Source organism: Triturus cristatus, chromosome 6 (genome assembly GCF_964204655.1).
Source record: "Triturus cristatus chromosome 6, aTriCri1.1, whole genome shotgun sequence".
Lineage (NCBI taxonomy): Eukaryota > Metazoa > Chordata > Amphibia > Caudata > Salamandridae > Triturus > Triturus cristatus.
Genome location: NC_140589.1, coordinates 1,295,616,022 through 1,295,633,403, shown reverse-complemented (window position 1 = coordinate 1,295,633,403; position 17,382 = coordinate 1,295,616,022). Strand labels below are relative to the sequence as shown.

General features: G+C 40.7%; 1 protein-coding gene across 2 annotated transcripts in view; it reads right to left on the bottom strand.

Moving 5' to 3' along the window:
• PPIL4 (peptidylprolyl isomerase like 4) overlaps window positions 1–17,382 on the bottom strand; it is a 202,707-nt gene that overhangs the window by 161,454 nt on the left and 23,871 nt on the right. The window contains exons 2-5 of one of the 2 annotated variants that reach the window (XM_085612253.1): window positions 12,751–12,818; window positions 12,602–12,666; window positions 10,914–11,031; window positions 3,741–3,883 (exon numbers count right to left, since the gene is read on the bottom strand). In XM_085612253.1, the coding sequence (XP_085468379.1) occupies window positions 3,741–3,883; window positions 10,914–11,031; window positions 12,602–12,666; window positions 12,751–12,818 (394 nt within the window). Of the gene's footprint in view, window positions 1–3,740; window positions 3,884–10,913; window positions 11,127–12,601; window positions 12,667–12,750; window positions 12,819–17,382 lie in introns of both variants that reach the window. The other variant, XM_085612254.1, reaches the window with a different exon arrangement.

The following is a 17,382-nucleotide window of genomic DNA, read 5'->3' as shown; positions in this document are numbered from 1 at the left end:
TGTAAAGAAAGTAAGCCTGAACGCACTATGGCCTTTTGTTTTCATGCAATGTTTGTGATCTGTGAAATTCCATTCAATAAACAGATTTTGACATAAACGTCTAGGGTGGAGATTAAGGACGATGAACCTAATGACATTTGGCTACTGAACATTAAAAAGCTTTTCAGATATAACTTGGTCAAATCACGTGGGCATTCCAAGGAATCCTCAGGAGCTGCTAACTATTACCTCCAATGGTATTCAGCGCTATTAATGTAGCATTCTCTAAGCGGCACGCTATTGTTCAGTGCACCTAGGAGGGGCTTCTCTGGAGATCAAGAACAAGATGTTAAGGAGGCAGCTAGTCTTTAGGCCACTATTTACAGACATATATGCAATATGTAGGCAGCAGGATGGTGGGGCAGCTATATGTAGGAAAGACTCATGTAGAAGACTGAGTAGCTGTGATGAAGGGGACAAGAATGATTAGGGACCATCATGTTCAAATTCACCAAGTTCCCACGACTTATTTGAGAACTTGACAAGCATGTGATGCACAGTTTGGTTCAGGTGAGTAGTTCCAGAGCCTAAAGACCCAATCCCAAGTAGCCACAGATGACAAAATCGTGGTGGGAATGCGGAGCAGGAGTTGGCCGACTGATCTTGGTTGTCCATTGATAGTAGACACAGAGAATTATTTTTGAGCAGGAGAGCGGGTCTGGTATTTCTAGGTCAATTCTTCAAGGGAATGTTGGGCTCTGCATGTTGTCTGTGAAGGGTAAGAAAGAGAGATAGGTGGCCTTTCCTCATTAGGTCGGTAATGTACTAGTGTTAAAGAAGGTAAAGGGTAAGAACCCAATACAGATGGGGCTGAGCGGAAGAAACCAATACTGAATACAGATGAGGCCTGAGCTTAATAAACCCATATAATTAAGGTTCTCGAACAAACAAGAAGGATGTGGCAATTACAAAAAGAAAGAAAATCATAGAAGAGAGGTGCCATCTGACTGTGCTTAATCCGCTTTTGTACATTAAACTTCAGTAGTGTGACAGTATTACCAGGATTGCTGACAATGTCACATTTAAAGAAATATTCTGCCTGCTTAGTAGAATGCATGTTAACAGCTGTTTTTATATTTTGCACATTGCAGTCTATGACAATCATTTTGCCTTTTGCGGTCTTGATGTGTAGATTGTCTGAAGCACATTGAGTTTTCGTGATAGAAGGAACCCCATAAGACAGGAAAGAATGATTTTGGAAGTTGCACCCTTCACCCTACACTATGAGAATGTGATGTGTCATGTGATTGCTGTGTTTTTTTCCTGTTGAATGGCTTTTCATTCTAGGGTGCTACAGATGTTAGGACAATAGTGAGATTTATTTGATGCAATATTCACTTACGATATCTGTTTCTTGAGTTAAATTTCAGTGTGTGTTCCCAACGTCTTTGGTTCTTTAACCATGTTTGGTTTTACCCTTCCCTCAAGGGAAGTTGCTGTTGAAGTGTCTAGTAAGGGGTTGGGTCCTGTCACCTTTCCCCTAATCCACATGAGGAAACAGGGTCATCTGACAGCTGCAGGGTTTCCAGTGGGCTGCACAAAAATGGATTGCGACCATCCATCTACCTAGGGAGTGTGATCAGCACATGCAGACCTCCATTACACTGTGAGTCAATGACTTCTGTATGCAGAATGTCTGTGTATAGTTTGCCTCAGGGCCCAAATATTCCCAGACACAGAGTGTTTTCTTGTGTCCCAATGTCTCCATATCCCATTTACTGTGATGCAGTATGATCCATTTAACTAGGCAGATAGGTTGACTTCCAGACTGGACACCTGCCAAAATAGGTTGACTTCCAGACTGGACACCTGCCAGAATAGGTAGGCTCTGTCTATCTATGTCTGATGCTTGCTAGCACTTTTAGAAAGGCAGAGGCAACCAATCTTTACTTTGTCATGACTTCTTCACCGGAGTACACACTGGCCTTCAAGAGCCTAAGTTACCAGCTTCACAACTAGCACTTAAAGATCTGATACTCACATTTTGTAATAAACACATCCTTCCTAAATGAAAATCCATTAAAGCGTATTTCCATAGGCAGGTGGTGGGCATGGCTCGCATAGCTTCAAGCTCAACTACCAATGAACACGCTCCAAGGTAACGCATAATCTTTGCCACATATATGGGAAAAACTTGATACCTACCTTTAGAATGAAGTCCCCTCCCTCAAATTTCCTAGTCATAAGATTCCATATGCCTCATACTCACCACTTCACTGGGCACTACAACAATTACCCACCAAACACAGAATATCTCTTTTTATGATTGTAACAGTGCTCTGAGCTACCTTATTTTCTTTCCTTACCTTTCTACCCATGCTCTATAATTATGTTCACTCCCTTCTTCCTATCAGATCAGATCTCAATGTCAATCCATTGAACCTTACTATATACTTGATTGAAAACCTAACACTTGCCTATACATACGTTCTTACAAGAATACGTGTTTATTCATGTTAACTATTGCTTACCCTGAATATAACAAGTGTCATCTAACATCTAATAAATTGCCTTTAAGCTACCAACAATCATTGCGCTCTTAATTGAGGCCATATTACTCATGAATCCGTCCATCTGAACATTAGTTTTTTCCAGAAGAAATGCTTGTCATTGCTTTGACTTTTATTCATAAATTAAATAAAACATGTTGAACTAAATATAAAAAAAATGGTAAAAAGGTAGGCTTCCTATCCAGAGTCAGCACTCCCTCTAACACAAGCATCGGTGTCTATGTCCTACTATCACTGCATTCCAGGTCTTAGAGTCACGCTATGGTCCAATTTGCCAAGGATGCTGGGGGACACTATTCAGGTTTGCCCAGAGAATGCAAAAGAGTGAAAGAAACAGGGTTGAGAATTTCTACTAAGAGAGCAAGGAACGTGCAGAAAGAGAAAGATGTATATTGTGCAGTGGGGTTTGCACCTTCCCTACCTTTGAAACTTCAAATATTAATCACACAGCATGTAAGTTGCATTTCTGAGAGTGAAGATAAGAGAACATAGCAAAGCAGGAAATCCCATCCAGGCAAGGGAAATGCAGACCTCTGTCCACCGAATGTTAAGCCCTGGTATTACTAAGTCCGAAACAATTAATATGTTTCTTTCTCATGTTGGTTTAATTTAATGGTGACCTTTCAGGGAGGGGGACATTTTGTAGAGATGACTGACTGGAGTTCTAGTTAAGGAAGAGGATAGGCTCTGGCCCAAATACCCTTCCAGGCCCAAATAGAGGTCATCAAGGCCTGGTGCACTTAGCTTCTTTGGCACTTTCCTTGGAGTACAAAGCAAGGACATCCTAACAGTACAAAATAAAAGGGGCGTCTTGTCACATGAAAGCAGGAGATTTCTGCAAGATTCATAAAGTACAGAGTTTGAAGTCCATTTTAAATATGCGGTCCTGCTTGTTTCCCACCATGATACAGTTTTTCAGAATTAGGCTTGATGTATAAAATATGTTGGTGTGGTACTAATTCTAACATTCACAATACATGCTAATTTAAATATGTTCCATTAATAGCCCACTTCTAAAGTAGAAAGGTGGGTGAACTAAAGGATGATCCATAGACAAAAGTCTCCACGGAAACACAGATGTTGCAGTGGAAAGTTTGACAAAACAGAATCTTCTGTGTCATACACAGACCCATTTGAATGGATACTGTACTTAACGCTTTACAGTCGAGACAAAACATAACTGAAGCACACCTGATGTCTTGGTATGGCACAAATTCCTTGTCAACAAATGCTTCATTTATTTTCATCAGAACATCCATGCCCTCGGTTACTTCACCAAATACTGTGTGGACACCATCAAGATAGTCTAGATTTTCTCCTGTAGTAAAGAGAAACTGCAAGAGAAAAGGTTAAAGCAATATTGTTAGGTAAACAGGATTCCAGAAACGGTGAGGAGAGAGAAACTAATCAACACTTGCAGATTAAATATGCAAACTAAAACAGCAAAGGAAACATTTTGATGACACCTAAAGAAATTATTATGGCTGACCTTTGGACTGAGATTTTGAAGGGGGGAATCAAGCATTTGATCAAAAAACAGGTAAGCGCGGTGAAGGACATTAAATGTTAGGCACAGTAAGTTATATTAATAAGCAGCTGTATTACAGGGAACATAGACAGTACATTTGCATATTGTCCGAGCTGGGTTAGCAACAAAATATTTTTTCATAGGAGCTTTGAAAATGTACATACATTCTAAGTTTTTTTTTTACACTGTAAAAGCTCCAGAGGCAGCATTCCCTGTGCCACCAACTGCTGGGGCTGTAGTGAGGTTGACACCAACATGGGACATGCAGTGAAGTATGTGTCACAATTTAAAGAATTTCCTCAACACTTGAGATTGATGTTGTCTAAACTTAGAATTCGCCCTGCTGGGATTAAGACAAAACAAGTTTATGTTCCCTTCAAAATGGCATAACTAGGACCGAGACACCCCCCTAACTAGAGCCAAATGATTCCTTGATTGTCTTGCCCATTTCCATGCTCCCCGTAATACTGCGAAACAAAATAGAGGGCCCTAACGATTTAAAACATTAAACAGCACTAACAGAACTCGCTCCTGAGAAGAACCCCGGTACCAACGGTCTTCTAGAATTGTGAAAATCATGCTCGTCACTTTTGCCTGCCAAACTTGCCCAGGTATATGAGACCACATGGACCGAAGGATGTCTATCCCTCCCCCACCCCGACCCATCCTCTGCAAGGTATCATTAGTCTCAACCCTGAAACCTCGAAAAGATGCCAATGATTCTAGCCTCTTATCATTCTATACTGATCCTCAACATAAACTATAAAATCCTTAGTACGATCCTCACAGACAGTATACTTCAGACACTTTCCCACCTCATTCATAAAGACCAAAATGGCTTTATCCTGGGCTGAAGTGCCTCCCAGAATATAAGGAGATTGTAGAAGGAGCCCTCCAAAAATGGACCAATGCAACGTGTTCGTTTTAGACCTGGAAAAAGCCTTGGATACCCATTGATGAGATTCCCTGTTCTGGGTACTGACAATTTATGGTGGTGTGCCCTGAACGATTAAGCTCATCTATACTACCCCAGTGGTCAGAATCTGACTGGTCTGTCTCATTGCCACCTCTTATCCTATTTACCTGGGGACCCATCAGCGCTATCCCCTCTCCCTCCTCCTCTTTGCATTGGCCATGGAACCTCTGGCAGTGACGGGGGAGATCGGAGGGTGGGACGTGGGGATCCCACTGCATAATACACCATATCCCATTACGCTGATGATGTTTTACTAGATCTATGAGATGTGCACCAAAACCACTCCAATATAAGCAGGCTTCTCTGTATACAATTTGGTCTTACCTCTTCTCACAGGCCCCATGAATTCCTCAAATAGACCTGCACTTGAAGGCAGAGCTCCGCTCCAACGGGGGATACTTCCTTCTGCTACCTGGGTATCCAAATTTACCATACTGTCCAGGGCCTCCTTGAGGGCAAGTTTACTAAGCCGGTCAGGACTCTTACTACACAGGTACGCTTCTAAATGAGTGCATCCACACCACAAACACTAAAAACATGTTTGAAATGTAAAAATGAAGCAGAACTGCACACTAGACCAGCGCTTTCATGGATGAAATCTAAAATTGAATTTAGATATCCATGACAAAGTACTGCTGCCTTAAGTGTGCTCACCTTTTGCTACCCTCCTATAAAGGCCTGCCCACTTCCCTCATTAGCTTGTTACCAGCTACATTATAATGCTATCTTGTCAAAATCAGGAGGGGAAGAGAAGGCATCATCGTGTATGAAGAGCAACAGTTCATGTCCCTTCATGGCAGACATAGAAACGTCCTCTCTTGTACTGCAAATCTCCCATGCCACAGTGACTGCCCCTCCTCTGCCACAGCAACTGAGCTATATTCTCCACTCCTGCCTATCAGTCAAGGCAACAATTTGGAAGTAGAGCCGCAGCAGTCTCCCCTCTTATCACAGCACCTTTCTCTGTGCTGCAGGTGCAGATCAGCTACCTCACCATCTGACTGTGCAGCACTACATTTGAGGAGTTTATGATCAACTTCTTGGAGGTCCCTTGAAACATATACCATAGAGATCTTAAAGCACATTTGGGTTCATTGTCATTCGAGCCTCATCGCAAGGACTAAATATGCATGCAGCCAAGTGCATTAAAACAGGTTTATCCAAGTTAAAAGCTGCAAAATATCATCTGTAACTCCCAAGATACACAACCTGTTGGGAAGAGGTGAACATTAATCATTGTTCAACCCATTTTATTTTCAATTAATGATAGCTCCCCAGCAGACTCCCAGCTGAACATGCATAAGCCGTAGAGCTCTCTCATCAGACACTCCAAAAGAATGAATAGTGACAACACAGCACTGGTACACAAGTCATGAAACTGCAGATTAAATGAAGTACAGCAGATGTGTGTTGCAGGACAAGATGGAACATTAATAAGCTACATAACATACTGGAGAGAGGCGTTTTAGTATATCAACCCTCATTTAGACGCAAAACCTGAAAGAAACAGATGATAGAGACCGGACCCATCATTCCAAGACATAAATACAAAGTAAAAAGTCTTGAGACAAAAGCGTAAGAACAGAACATGAATTCAGGGAAAGAGACTGCACTAATAGAGGGAAGTTTAAGCATCAGGCTCAGGTATTACAGGAACGGGAAGAGCAGGCAGGATCTTACAAATGCAAATTATATATGAACTGGTCTATACAATAAAGTATTGTGTGTGTTTTTATAGATTTTTATAGCACCATGAGCTCCAGGGGCAAAACGAGTTGGAAAGAAAAAAAGTGCAAATGGCCATGTAAACTTAGAGAGGACTTTACACTTTACAAACATAAAACTGAGAATAAGAATAGCATCTTCAAATGTCCTGTAACAGGGCAATTATATCCTTTAATTTAGTTTTTTTTAAATCCAAAGCATCTAAAATGTGACTACTTCTAGAGAACAGCCAAATATACCCATAACAGAGCAGAAGTCGATAACAATGTATATATCAGAACCAAAAGAGATATACCCCAACCCTGAGAGAGTTCTTCATGTAATCCCACATCAATACTAAATAAAACTATAAAACTAATAGCCAACAAACTAGACTAAATATTGATACACATCATACACAAACAAGGCAAAGTTCATAGGAGGTAGAGTAGGTTGATACAATAAATCTATTACGGGCTCAAAAAATGACAAACGAAAAGAGTCTAGGGAACAGATCCAGACAAGATTCATAAAATTGGACTGAAAAAACTAGGATTCTTCCTAATAAGACTAAACGGAGTTATGTCAGGTCCATGTTCAATAAAAGACAAAGCGGGAATAACCCAGTTGCCTACACTGTCTGCAATCCTGTTTAAATCCCTTACTTGACTAATACGCAGACGTTTAAAGCTAAAAGGAACAATTAAGGGAATCAACACGTGATGTAACACGTTTCGCCCTAAGTGGGATGGGTATGCCCAGACGTTGGTCCCTTGCTCACTGTGCCACTGGATTCAAGCTAGCCTGGCTGAAGAAGGGTGACATACCCTGAAATCGGTCCCAGGATGCTTGTTTCCGGTCCAGGGAAGACCTGGCCTGGCAGTTCAGTCTGGACTGTTCCCATGGGGCACAGGGTCAAGACTGATTTGCATAAGGCTGGGTCCAAACTGGGGTGGCGTAGTGGGAAAAAGAACGATGGATTTAAACCAGATCTTTTGACTGGGGGAGAATGTTTGCATTGTCAGCATTCCATCCATCATTTGTTTGCTGTAACACCAATGCACAAACTAACAGAGCAAACACTTTTTGGTTTGCACGCCTTTCTTGCAACGCAGAATAACGAGTGATATGATGCGCCAAATAGAGGTCAGTGACTCTTTACCTATTAATGCTGCTAAAAAAATATTTTTTAAAAATACAAATTCACAGCCCCGCCCCCCCCCCTTCCCCAGCCCTTTGTACATTGGAAATTTAAGACACATCTCTTCTTGCAAGCTCCTCAACCTGCCATTGGTGGAACCTTATCCAACTTACCCAACTCATTTAACCTTTCTGACACTAACTAAATTCCCAAACCTCCCCCCAATCGTGAGAGACAGGAACAGGCAGCTTTGGACGGCCTGTCATTGAACAGAAATATCACAGTTAAGGGTAGTGACAAAGGAACGGGCATTGTGCCAATTGACACCGACAAATATATTGATAAAAACAAAATTGATGTTAATGATACAGAAATTAACCAAAAAAGCTTTGAATGAAGGAATATATATATATATATATATATATATATATATATAAAAAGAGTATGATATTTTTAAATACAAGTTATCCTCGCATGCCAAGTATGTGCGGTGTTCCAAAAATACATAAGACTCAGCAGGACCCCCCCCCCCCCGCCGTTACGACCTCTATTGTGACTACAATAGGCTCAGAGACAGAGCCTCTATCTAAATATGTAGATTCTTTCTTGCACCCAGTTGTTTCCCACATTAAATCATATATCAAGGATACCAGATATATGAACTCAACTACAGAAGGTCTGGCTTATAACGAGCATAGTGAGATCCTGGTCAATTTGGATAAAGAGTTGCTCTATAGCAATATTCCACAAGAGGCAACTATTAGTGAAGAGGAGCTCTTCATACAACAATACGTGAATGAAGCACTTAGGAATTTTATTGTGGGGTGCCTTAGGATTGTCCTATAGGAAAATATATTTGAATTTGGTGGGGACTTGTTTTTACAAAATAAAGGAGTCAGTATGAGGGCATCCTGTGTGCAGAGTATAGTCAATATCTTCATGAGTCAATCTGAGAATAAATATATACATAATGAGGACGCATTATTTTCTGAGTCAGTTAAACAGTGGCCCCATTTTTACATCTTTTTTTTCCAATGGGAGGGCGAACATGAAACCCTGATGGAATTCAGGAAATTGATTAATCTAACGTGACCCCAATATGAGATTTACCTCAAATAGCAGTAGACAGAGGGTCGAATTTGGATTCAATATAGAGAGGAAAGGGTAAGCTGGAAGTGGACCTCTATGTTAAACCCACTGCATGTAATATCCAATTACATTTTAATAGTTAACACCCCAGCAACTACAAACAGGGTATACCCTTTGATCAGTTCTTGAGACTGCGCCTCTATTGCAGCAACAGTGCTGATTTTGATGAAAAGACAATCATTATGAAAGAAACATTTTGTAAGCACAGATAACCCAAATTACTAATAAGGGAATTCTATCAGAGGGCAAGGTTCTATGATAGGGATCCGCTGGTGTTAGATGTGAAAGAAAAAAGTGAACCTAAACTGGTGTGTAGAAGTAGAAATTTAGTGCTGAATGAAAAAATAAGGCAGATTATTAATTCTAACTGGCATAGTTTGAATAGTGACCCAGAAAATAGGAAAATCCCTAAACAGAAGTTTGCAAATCGTTGAAATCGAAATCTGGAAGATAAGACAGCGAGGTCTCGATTGATGCCTGTAGGAACCTTCTTTCAAAAGACAACTGATGGGCATAACCTGCTAAAAGGTAATTATAAATGTGGCTAGGGCCTGGCATGTAATACTGAAATAGAAACGGATTAATATAATCATATTGGGTACAATATTTATCTAAGAACAATGACAAATTGTAAGATACAGAATGTCTATTTACTTGTATGTCCATGTGGCCAGGGTTATGTGGGGGAGATGGGTCGGCGTTTCAATACTCGCCTCACAGAACACACAAGCAGATTGCACCTATGGTGAAACACTGCATTGAAAACATCCATCAGGCAGAGAGTATCTAATGGCTGATCCTGAAAAAAAACTTCTCAGAAAGACAAGGATACAGTAGATCTGAGAAAGTTAAGGGAAGTCTTTTGAATGTTTACCCTCAAAACCCACATGTTGGGTCTTATTAGCGAGATGCCATGGGAAAATGCTATTAAAAATGGTTAAGTTGGAGACCGCTACTCTATATTTGTGTACCCTGAACCTAATCATGGCCATACTTCAATTTACAAAGTTCCATTCCAATATGGCAGCCATGTTTTCCTGAATGTAGAGTTATGTGCTTTGGGCATGGTTACAGGATTACTTCCGGTATTAGTTACATCGGTCTCCTGCCTTTGTTATCCCTGGTGGATAGCAGTGCCCAGTACTGGTGTCAGATAAAGAAATACATCAATGAGAAAGTCCGGTAAGAAGGGCTCTTAGACACATTAGAGGAATTCCGGAGGCTTGAGCGTCCCATTTGATTGTTAAGCCATTGCCCACGAGCAAGCCAGAGAGAGTGTATTCACACTCAGGGTACCTGCAAATAAACAGTAGGGACAGGCGGTAGTAAGCACATGAGAGGTGACAACACTCTTGTTAAATATGAAAGAGGTTTTCTAATTTGTTCCATATCTAACATGCAAAGTTATTGGATCACGTAAACATGGAAGTCCCCCCCCCCCCCCCCCGACTTAATGGAGGGACTTCTCAGCTGTTTTTTCTCAAATATTTCTTGAGATTCCTATGGGATGGAGAAAACAAATTTTATCTCCCCACCCTAACATTTTCTTGATAGATCACCACAAAACTTTCCAGGAAGGAGCTGAGGTGGATGAACTTTTTTGAAAAGTATCCTGAATATTTGTAAAATGGTGCTAAGGTTATTAGCATAACAAAAAAACCTCTCCCTATGGAAACTCTGCCTAACCATAACCACATGGTGGCAACTGCCACTGTGTAATTTATACACACAAACTTAGGATTAATAATGTGCACAGATACAAAATCAACATCAGAATTTTGTCAGAAATGGTCTTCCTTTGCCATTATAGAAATATAACATGTAGATTTTGGCATCTCTTCCATCACGCACATTTACCCAGCTCACCTGAGATCCGTGCTGATCACTGCCATTGTTCACCATGGAGACTGTCCCTTTCTTCTTGTGCTTGATTCGTGGCACTTTTTCAATATCAAAAAAACGTGCCTGATCACCATAGAGTTTGCTGAGAACACATCCAATAAGTATGTTGGAAACCAGCAGTGAAAAATCAGGAATGTTATGCCATGCTGGTAATGCAACCAACCATGCACATAACAACTGAACAAAACAAAAACAAAGCAATGTTACTGAAAGTAACCCGTTCTCCCCCCCGTTTTACATAGTCCCGCATGTACATTCTCAACTCTATTTCTTTACTGATTGTATTCCACCTAATTTACATACAGAGCATTTAGTAAAAACTGACACGTGGAAAATATTTTTATTTATATTTTGTTGCCGGTTACAAATCTAGCTTCAGTTGAATGTTCATGAGCAAATTGAAGGCTAATGGTAGACATATTTGTGTAGCACATTCCACTCACTTGCACGGTCCTGAAGTATTTTTTTCAAGAGTTATGGGAAATCTCACTGTACAATGTACTTAGCATTAGTATAAGAGTGGAGTCATTATGGATGTTCTATTCTCATTCCAATTTATAGGAATGAGATTCTATCTAGTCAGTCTTTTAATCTTCGTTCAGACCTCTTTAGTCTTTGTGTGAGACGTCACTGGCATGGTCTATTTTGTCTGCCATTTGGCTACTTTATAGAGGATTGCCAGGATTCAATTAGGAAGGTCCAGTGGCTCTGAGAAAGAGGTGCTTTTCACCCTCTCCTCTTGCACAGACTGTGCTAAAGTAAGGGTGCAACAGTGACCTATGCAAGACTGAGGCCTGCTTCTTACCATAATGTGTATTCGTAAATAAAGCACATTCTTATCCCTTGGAGTTTCCAGACACTGAATAACGGATCTGCCATTTAAGGGCACTACAACAGGTCACTCTGAGCTGCTGCCCATTCTTATAGTTTATCAGATTTAATCCTTCGTTCGTCAGCTACATATTTTTCTGACAAGTTTAGAGGAGGAAGTTTACTTCACTCAAACTGGCAGTGCTGGTTTGGAAATTGTTAGTATCCTTTTCTAATGAAAGATTTTATGGTTACCTTTGTTTCCAGGGAATGGCCTTTTAATTTCATCGAGGTGGTGCTAAGTGAGCTTATATTGAGCGGATCTTGATTCAATGGGTCGATATCGAACTTTTTGTAAATTTGATGTTAGAACATTAATAGTCCTGGTACACTAGCTGACCATTCCAAAGTGAAAGTCACAAGAACTGCGGGAAATAACAGTCTGAATCACAACAGGAAACTCATGCCCTCAATATTAAAATCCTGCAATTATTCTCTTCATCAAATTAAAAAAGTTATGGACAATAGTTCAGCTGAAGTTACCACTGAAAGCTCAAGGACCAGCAGGGTATTTCAGGAGGGAAGCTTCAGCTTTACCAGAACAGTTTTACTGTTTATTTAACAAGCGTTGAATTAAAGTTACTTTTAACCGGCATGCTAGGAGTCATTAGGTAACAATTATGTCAATATGCAGTTCTTTATGGTAGTTCCTTATGCCTTTCTGTAGGAAACGTATATGACAATTATGCACCTGCTTTAAGTGAACATGGATGAAAAAAGTTGGAAAGCAATACAAAAAGTACCCTTAGGAATATCTGAAACACACAACATAACCAACTCACCAGAAAACAGATTCCCCTCCCCGCCCTGTGCCCAGTGGGTCACCAGTCTGTATTATGAAATCTCTCTGCAACAGAAGAAGAGGGGTCATGTTACAAAGCCAATTACAAAAATAGAAAATGCAAAAATCACAAACCAAATGTATACTGACCTGGACATTGTGAATGAGGCAGTAATTGTAGTACTTGATTTTGCAAAGCTTTAAAAAATTAAGACACGCTGAAAAAGAAAAAGCATGCTACTTTAAACCTAGTAGACCATAAATGAGAAATACCACTAATATCATCACAACAGATGTCTTCAAATCAGTCAATGTACACAAAATATCTACCTTGAAAAGTAACTATTTTGACATCCAGTACAAGAAAGGATCTCCATATTATAGCAAGAAGGTATGCGGCTACTGGGTTGCACATGTGGGATTCAAATCATTATAGTACTCTATAGTTAGAAACATTTAAGGTATGACAAGTGTCAACAAAGGGAACAAGAACTCACTGTAGTATTACCATTAGACTATGGAGTTCTGAGCAGTTATACAGAGACAGAAATGTAATATAATTACTACCATCAGTGAGAATCTGTATCCAGCACGCTTTACCAGGCGTCCTGATTCTTGACGAAACCCTTTAATTCTTTCTCTGCTGTGGTACGCATGTATCCTTCAGGCTTGGGAAATTTGTTTCTAAACGAGATCGGAGACCATCCTAACCTGTCGAACTCATTAGGCAAATTAGAACCTTCCTGCTTTAGTTTTCACAGGGGTATGAGAGGCAACACAATACAAGTTTCACAGTGTTTATACAATATGAAATTGATTAGAGAATCCACACAAGGCTTATAAAATTCAAGTGTTCTTTAATTCAAAGTCCGGTGCAACCACAGTCACAGCCAGTCACAGCCAACGCATTTCGCCCAAGTATGGGCTTCTTCAGGGCAAGAAGTGTCAGTAAATATTGCGCAGAGGCTTTGGCGAGTAAAAGGAGGAGTATTCTGTAGTCAAAGTCAACCTCGCTGTGCAAAGGCACTGTAGTGGAAGACGAATGCAGGCACTGGGTAGAAATTCGCTTCAACGCGACGGTTACCACGTTACGACAGGCTCCTGACGGAAAGAATACGTATGCGTCTTTACAAATCCAAGTACCCTGGATGTTTACTAAATTGAATAATTTCTACCCAGTGCCTGCATTCGTCTTCCACTACAGTGCCTTTGCACAGCGAGGTTGACTTTGACTACAGGATACTCCTCCTTTTTCTCGCGAAAGCCTCTGCGCAATATTGACTGACACTTCTTGCCCTGAAGAAGCCCATGCTTGGGCAAAACGCGTTGGCTGTGACTGGCTGTGACTGTGGTTGCACCGAACTTTGGATTAAAGAACACTTGAATTTTATAAGCCTTGTGTGGACTCTCTAATCAATTTCATATTGTATAAAAACAGTGAAACTTGTATTGTGATGCCTCTCATACCCCTGTGAATGCAAACTTATCTTATGGTCTTTTAGGCAGCTGGCCATCTGAGGTGGGCAATACCCTTACTACTGTACAGTGACATGTCTAGGCAGTGCATTCAGTTATAACCTAGCTGCTTTCTTTCATAAATATCGCCTTCCTGCTTTAGGAATAAACATACATATCAAACAGCACTGAGAGTAGGTAGTGTGCGCATATGATCCTAAGTCCAGTTATTCACCAATACTACGCTGCAGCATTGGAAAAAACTGTTTTCCACTGTTGCAGGATCACAGAACACATTCCAGGCTACACTGACAGAGCTCTCTAAAACCTATCAGAGTAATGCTGGCTCTGACCTATGCCAGGGAGCAGCCAACATGGCTTTTGGGGGGGGGGGGGGGGGGGGGGGGAGCGGAGGTAAAAGAAGAGAAGATGGTGAAACTGGCTAGTAGACCACATTTTTATTTCAATTTTAGAGAGTAAATGCAGAGGGTCATGATAATGGATGGCAGAACACCCCAGGTTTTCTTTTGTGTTAACATTTAAGAGGGAGGGGAAAAGTAAATTTAAGAGCAGGGAAAGGTGCTTGCCATTCTTTTCTTCACTTTGGGTTGGAGAAGGGTGGCCACAGAGTGGTGGGGAGGGATAGAGATGCAGAACAACAGGTGTAACTCGGCATATGCCAGAGGCAAGTGAGGCCACATCCATCACTCTCCTCTGTTGCTCTCCTGCTCTCACCCTCCCAATCAAATCAATCGAAACATTTCCAACGCCATAGTAACAGAACACATGAAATGAAAGATTCTTAGGACTCCACAGAATACCATTAGGTAACCCCACTAGGGACGGTCATTGGATTTCTTCCAGACATCCGATGGTCAATTATAGGCCCTGTTTCCCTTTAAATAAAAAATTACTTCAAACAATAGAATAATTTACATTTAAATAAATCTTATACAATGGCTAATTACAGAACACAATCCATTACTCGAGCAACTGTCATCAATGGGAAACGCACAACCCTGAAACACTGTTGGTATCTTCTTCAGTTTTATATTCATCTTAAGCCCAACATCCACAAAAGTGTGCTGTGACAAGATATCAGATGTTCCATCAACCAAGTACTATGTTTGTGTAGAAATTATTCTCCAGCTTATAAACTAATAAACCTGAATTCGTAAATATATTTAGACCCTTCTGTCCTTGATAGTATTAGGCCTTTCTTGATACTTTTGTTCTCCTTTCACATAATTCCAGATTGACTAGTTATTATTGTTAAAAGCATGTTTAATATTGTGATATATATTTTCCATGCAACGTTCTACAATTTCTACCACCTTAATCAGAACTGTTCAACCAACCAAAGCACAACTCTGTTTGGTATCCTACAATCCAATAACTGAAATATGGCCTTGCCAATGAGATCGGCCCAGTAAGTTTCCACTACAGCTTTTTTTCCCTACTGTAAGCCATGACTCAACACAAGCTGCATACTTCATTTAACAAACCTAGTTCGATGTTTAAACACACCCTTTCTTTGGAGCAGTTTAAAGAACAAATGGGTATTCGTTCAATGCAAGTTCTAAAGCTCCTCAGTTTCAAGTGGAACAACCAGCACTCCCTTCTCGGTATCTGCATCATTTGGATACCCTTCCATCAACACTCTAGAACATTCAAAATAAGTCCGCTAGAGAAGCAGTTTAGCATTACTAACATAAATATGAGGATTACACACTACCACTCAGAAAAAAGTTTGCAGATCAGGTATTTTGCCAGAAACCGTTGATCACCATGAACTATTTCCACCATTGGCATTCTGCAAAGAAACAAGAATGTTATCATCATGTATACAACCGCCTGGTCAGCAAAGAAAGAACTATGGTTTCCAAAAGGACATTTACACATACTGAGAGACTCCATTGCTACAAGTTACAGAGAGGATGTTCTGGTGATAATTCCAGACCACACTGTCCTGTATCGTGGGGTGAAAAGTAAATCTGCTAGGCTTTGAGTATAAAGTCCTGTCATTTTATATCCTTGTTCAGTAACTGAATTCAAGTCGCCAATCCGCGTCCTCGCCCCTCACGCCGATCACCACACTTAATACTTCTTAAAAGTGAATAATGATGCCTTGGAAAAAGTAGCATGTACAACCATGCGGAAACGACGAGACACGTGTTGGCTTGGAATCTATTCACCAAGAAATGCTTGAAGAAAGAATAAAAGGGCAAAGAAATAACTTGGATTGATTATTTGTCTTAATCAAATAAGAATAACAATTGCAACTGATATCATTTATATATCACGTGTGCTGCGGATCTGTAATTGCGTCGTTGTTGCTTAGGCCACAATTTTCCTTTTAGAGAGGCTGGAGGTTCTCTCTACCTTACAGCACCGTAACAAATTGTTGAAATAATTATAATATCGAGTGGAATTTCCCTTTCTGGCACCCATTTCCTATCAATTATACCGCCATTTCTGTATATACTGCATTGGCATAGTCAATAGGTCTCGCCTTTGGGACCATATAAGTGTTTAGTTATCCAGCACAATATCCTTGGTGCAACAACATCAACTGTTGCATGGCTAAACACTTATAAGGTCCCAAAGGTGAAACCTATTGGCTATGCCAATGCTTGTATAGTAGTGCAAGGATTTGGATCCCTGGACGTCTTTATTTCAGATTTAGAGAAAACTTCAAAAAAAATAGTATCTCTTTAACAGCAAGCAGCCTTCGAGCGGTATACTCCCCTATTTAAAGTTGTTTGATAGTCAACTACTGTTAGCTGCATGAAGACACATAAGGTAGTCTATCCTTGCAACTCTCTTTTTCCCTCCTTTTATATTGCATTGGCTCGGTTTGAATTCACCGTACAGTGCACTTTTTACTCCGGCCTTCCCACACCCCAGCAGATTTTGTGCCTCCCTATCCACAGTATTCCCACAGTTTCACTAATCTCGGGGCACTCCCTGCTGTCCTCTGGACATACCACTGATACTCTCACTCTCTCCAACCTGTTGATTTGTGATTGGACACGTTTCTTACTCCCCCCGCTTCCTTACATACACTGACCACATTGAAGGGAAAGTGCCCATTTTTGACATGGCGACCCAACTTTTTGCCTGGTACAGGATGGGATTTCAACTGCAAGTGCACTGGGATCCTGCTAACCAGGTCCACAGTGCCAGATCTTGTTCCTCTAAAGTGTACATTTGTGTCTTGTGAGAAAGTGCCATCTTTCTTGCATGGTATGCCCCCACTTTTTGCTAAACTGCTGAATGTACTTCGATTGAGTGTACCCTGGGTTCCTGACAATCAGGTGCCCAGGG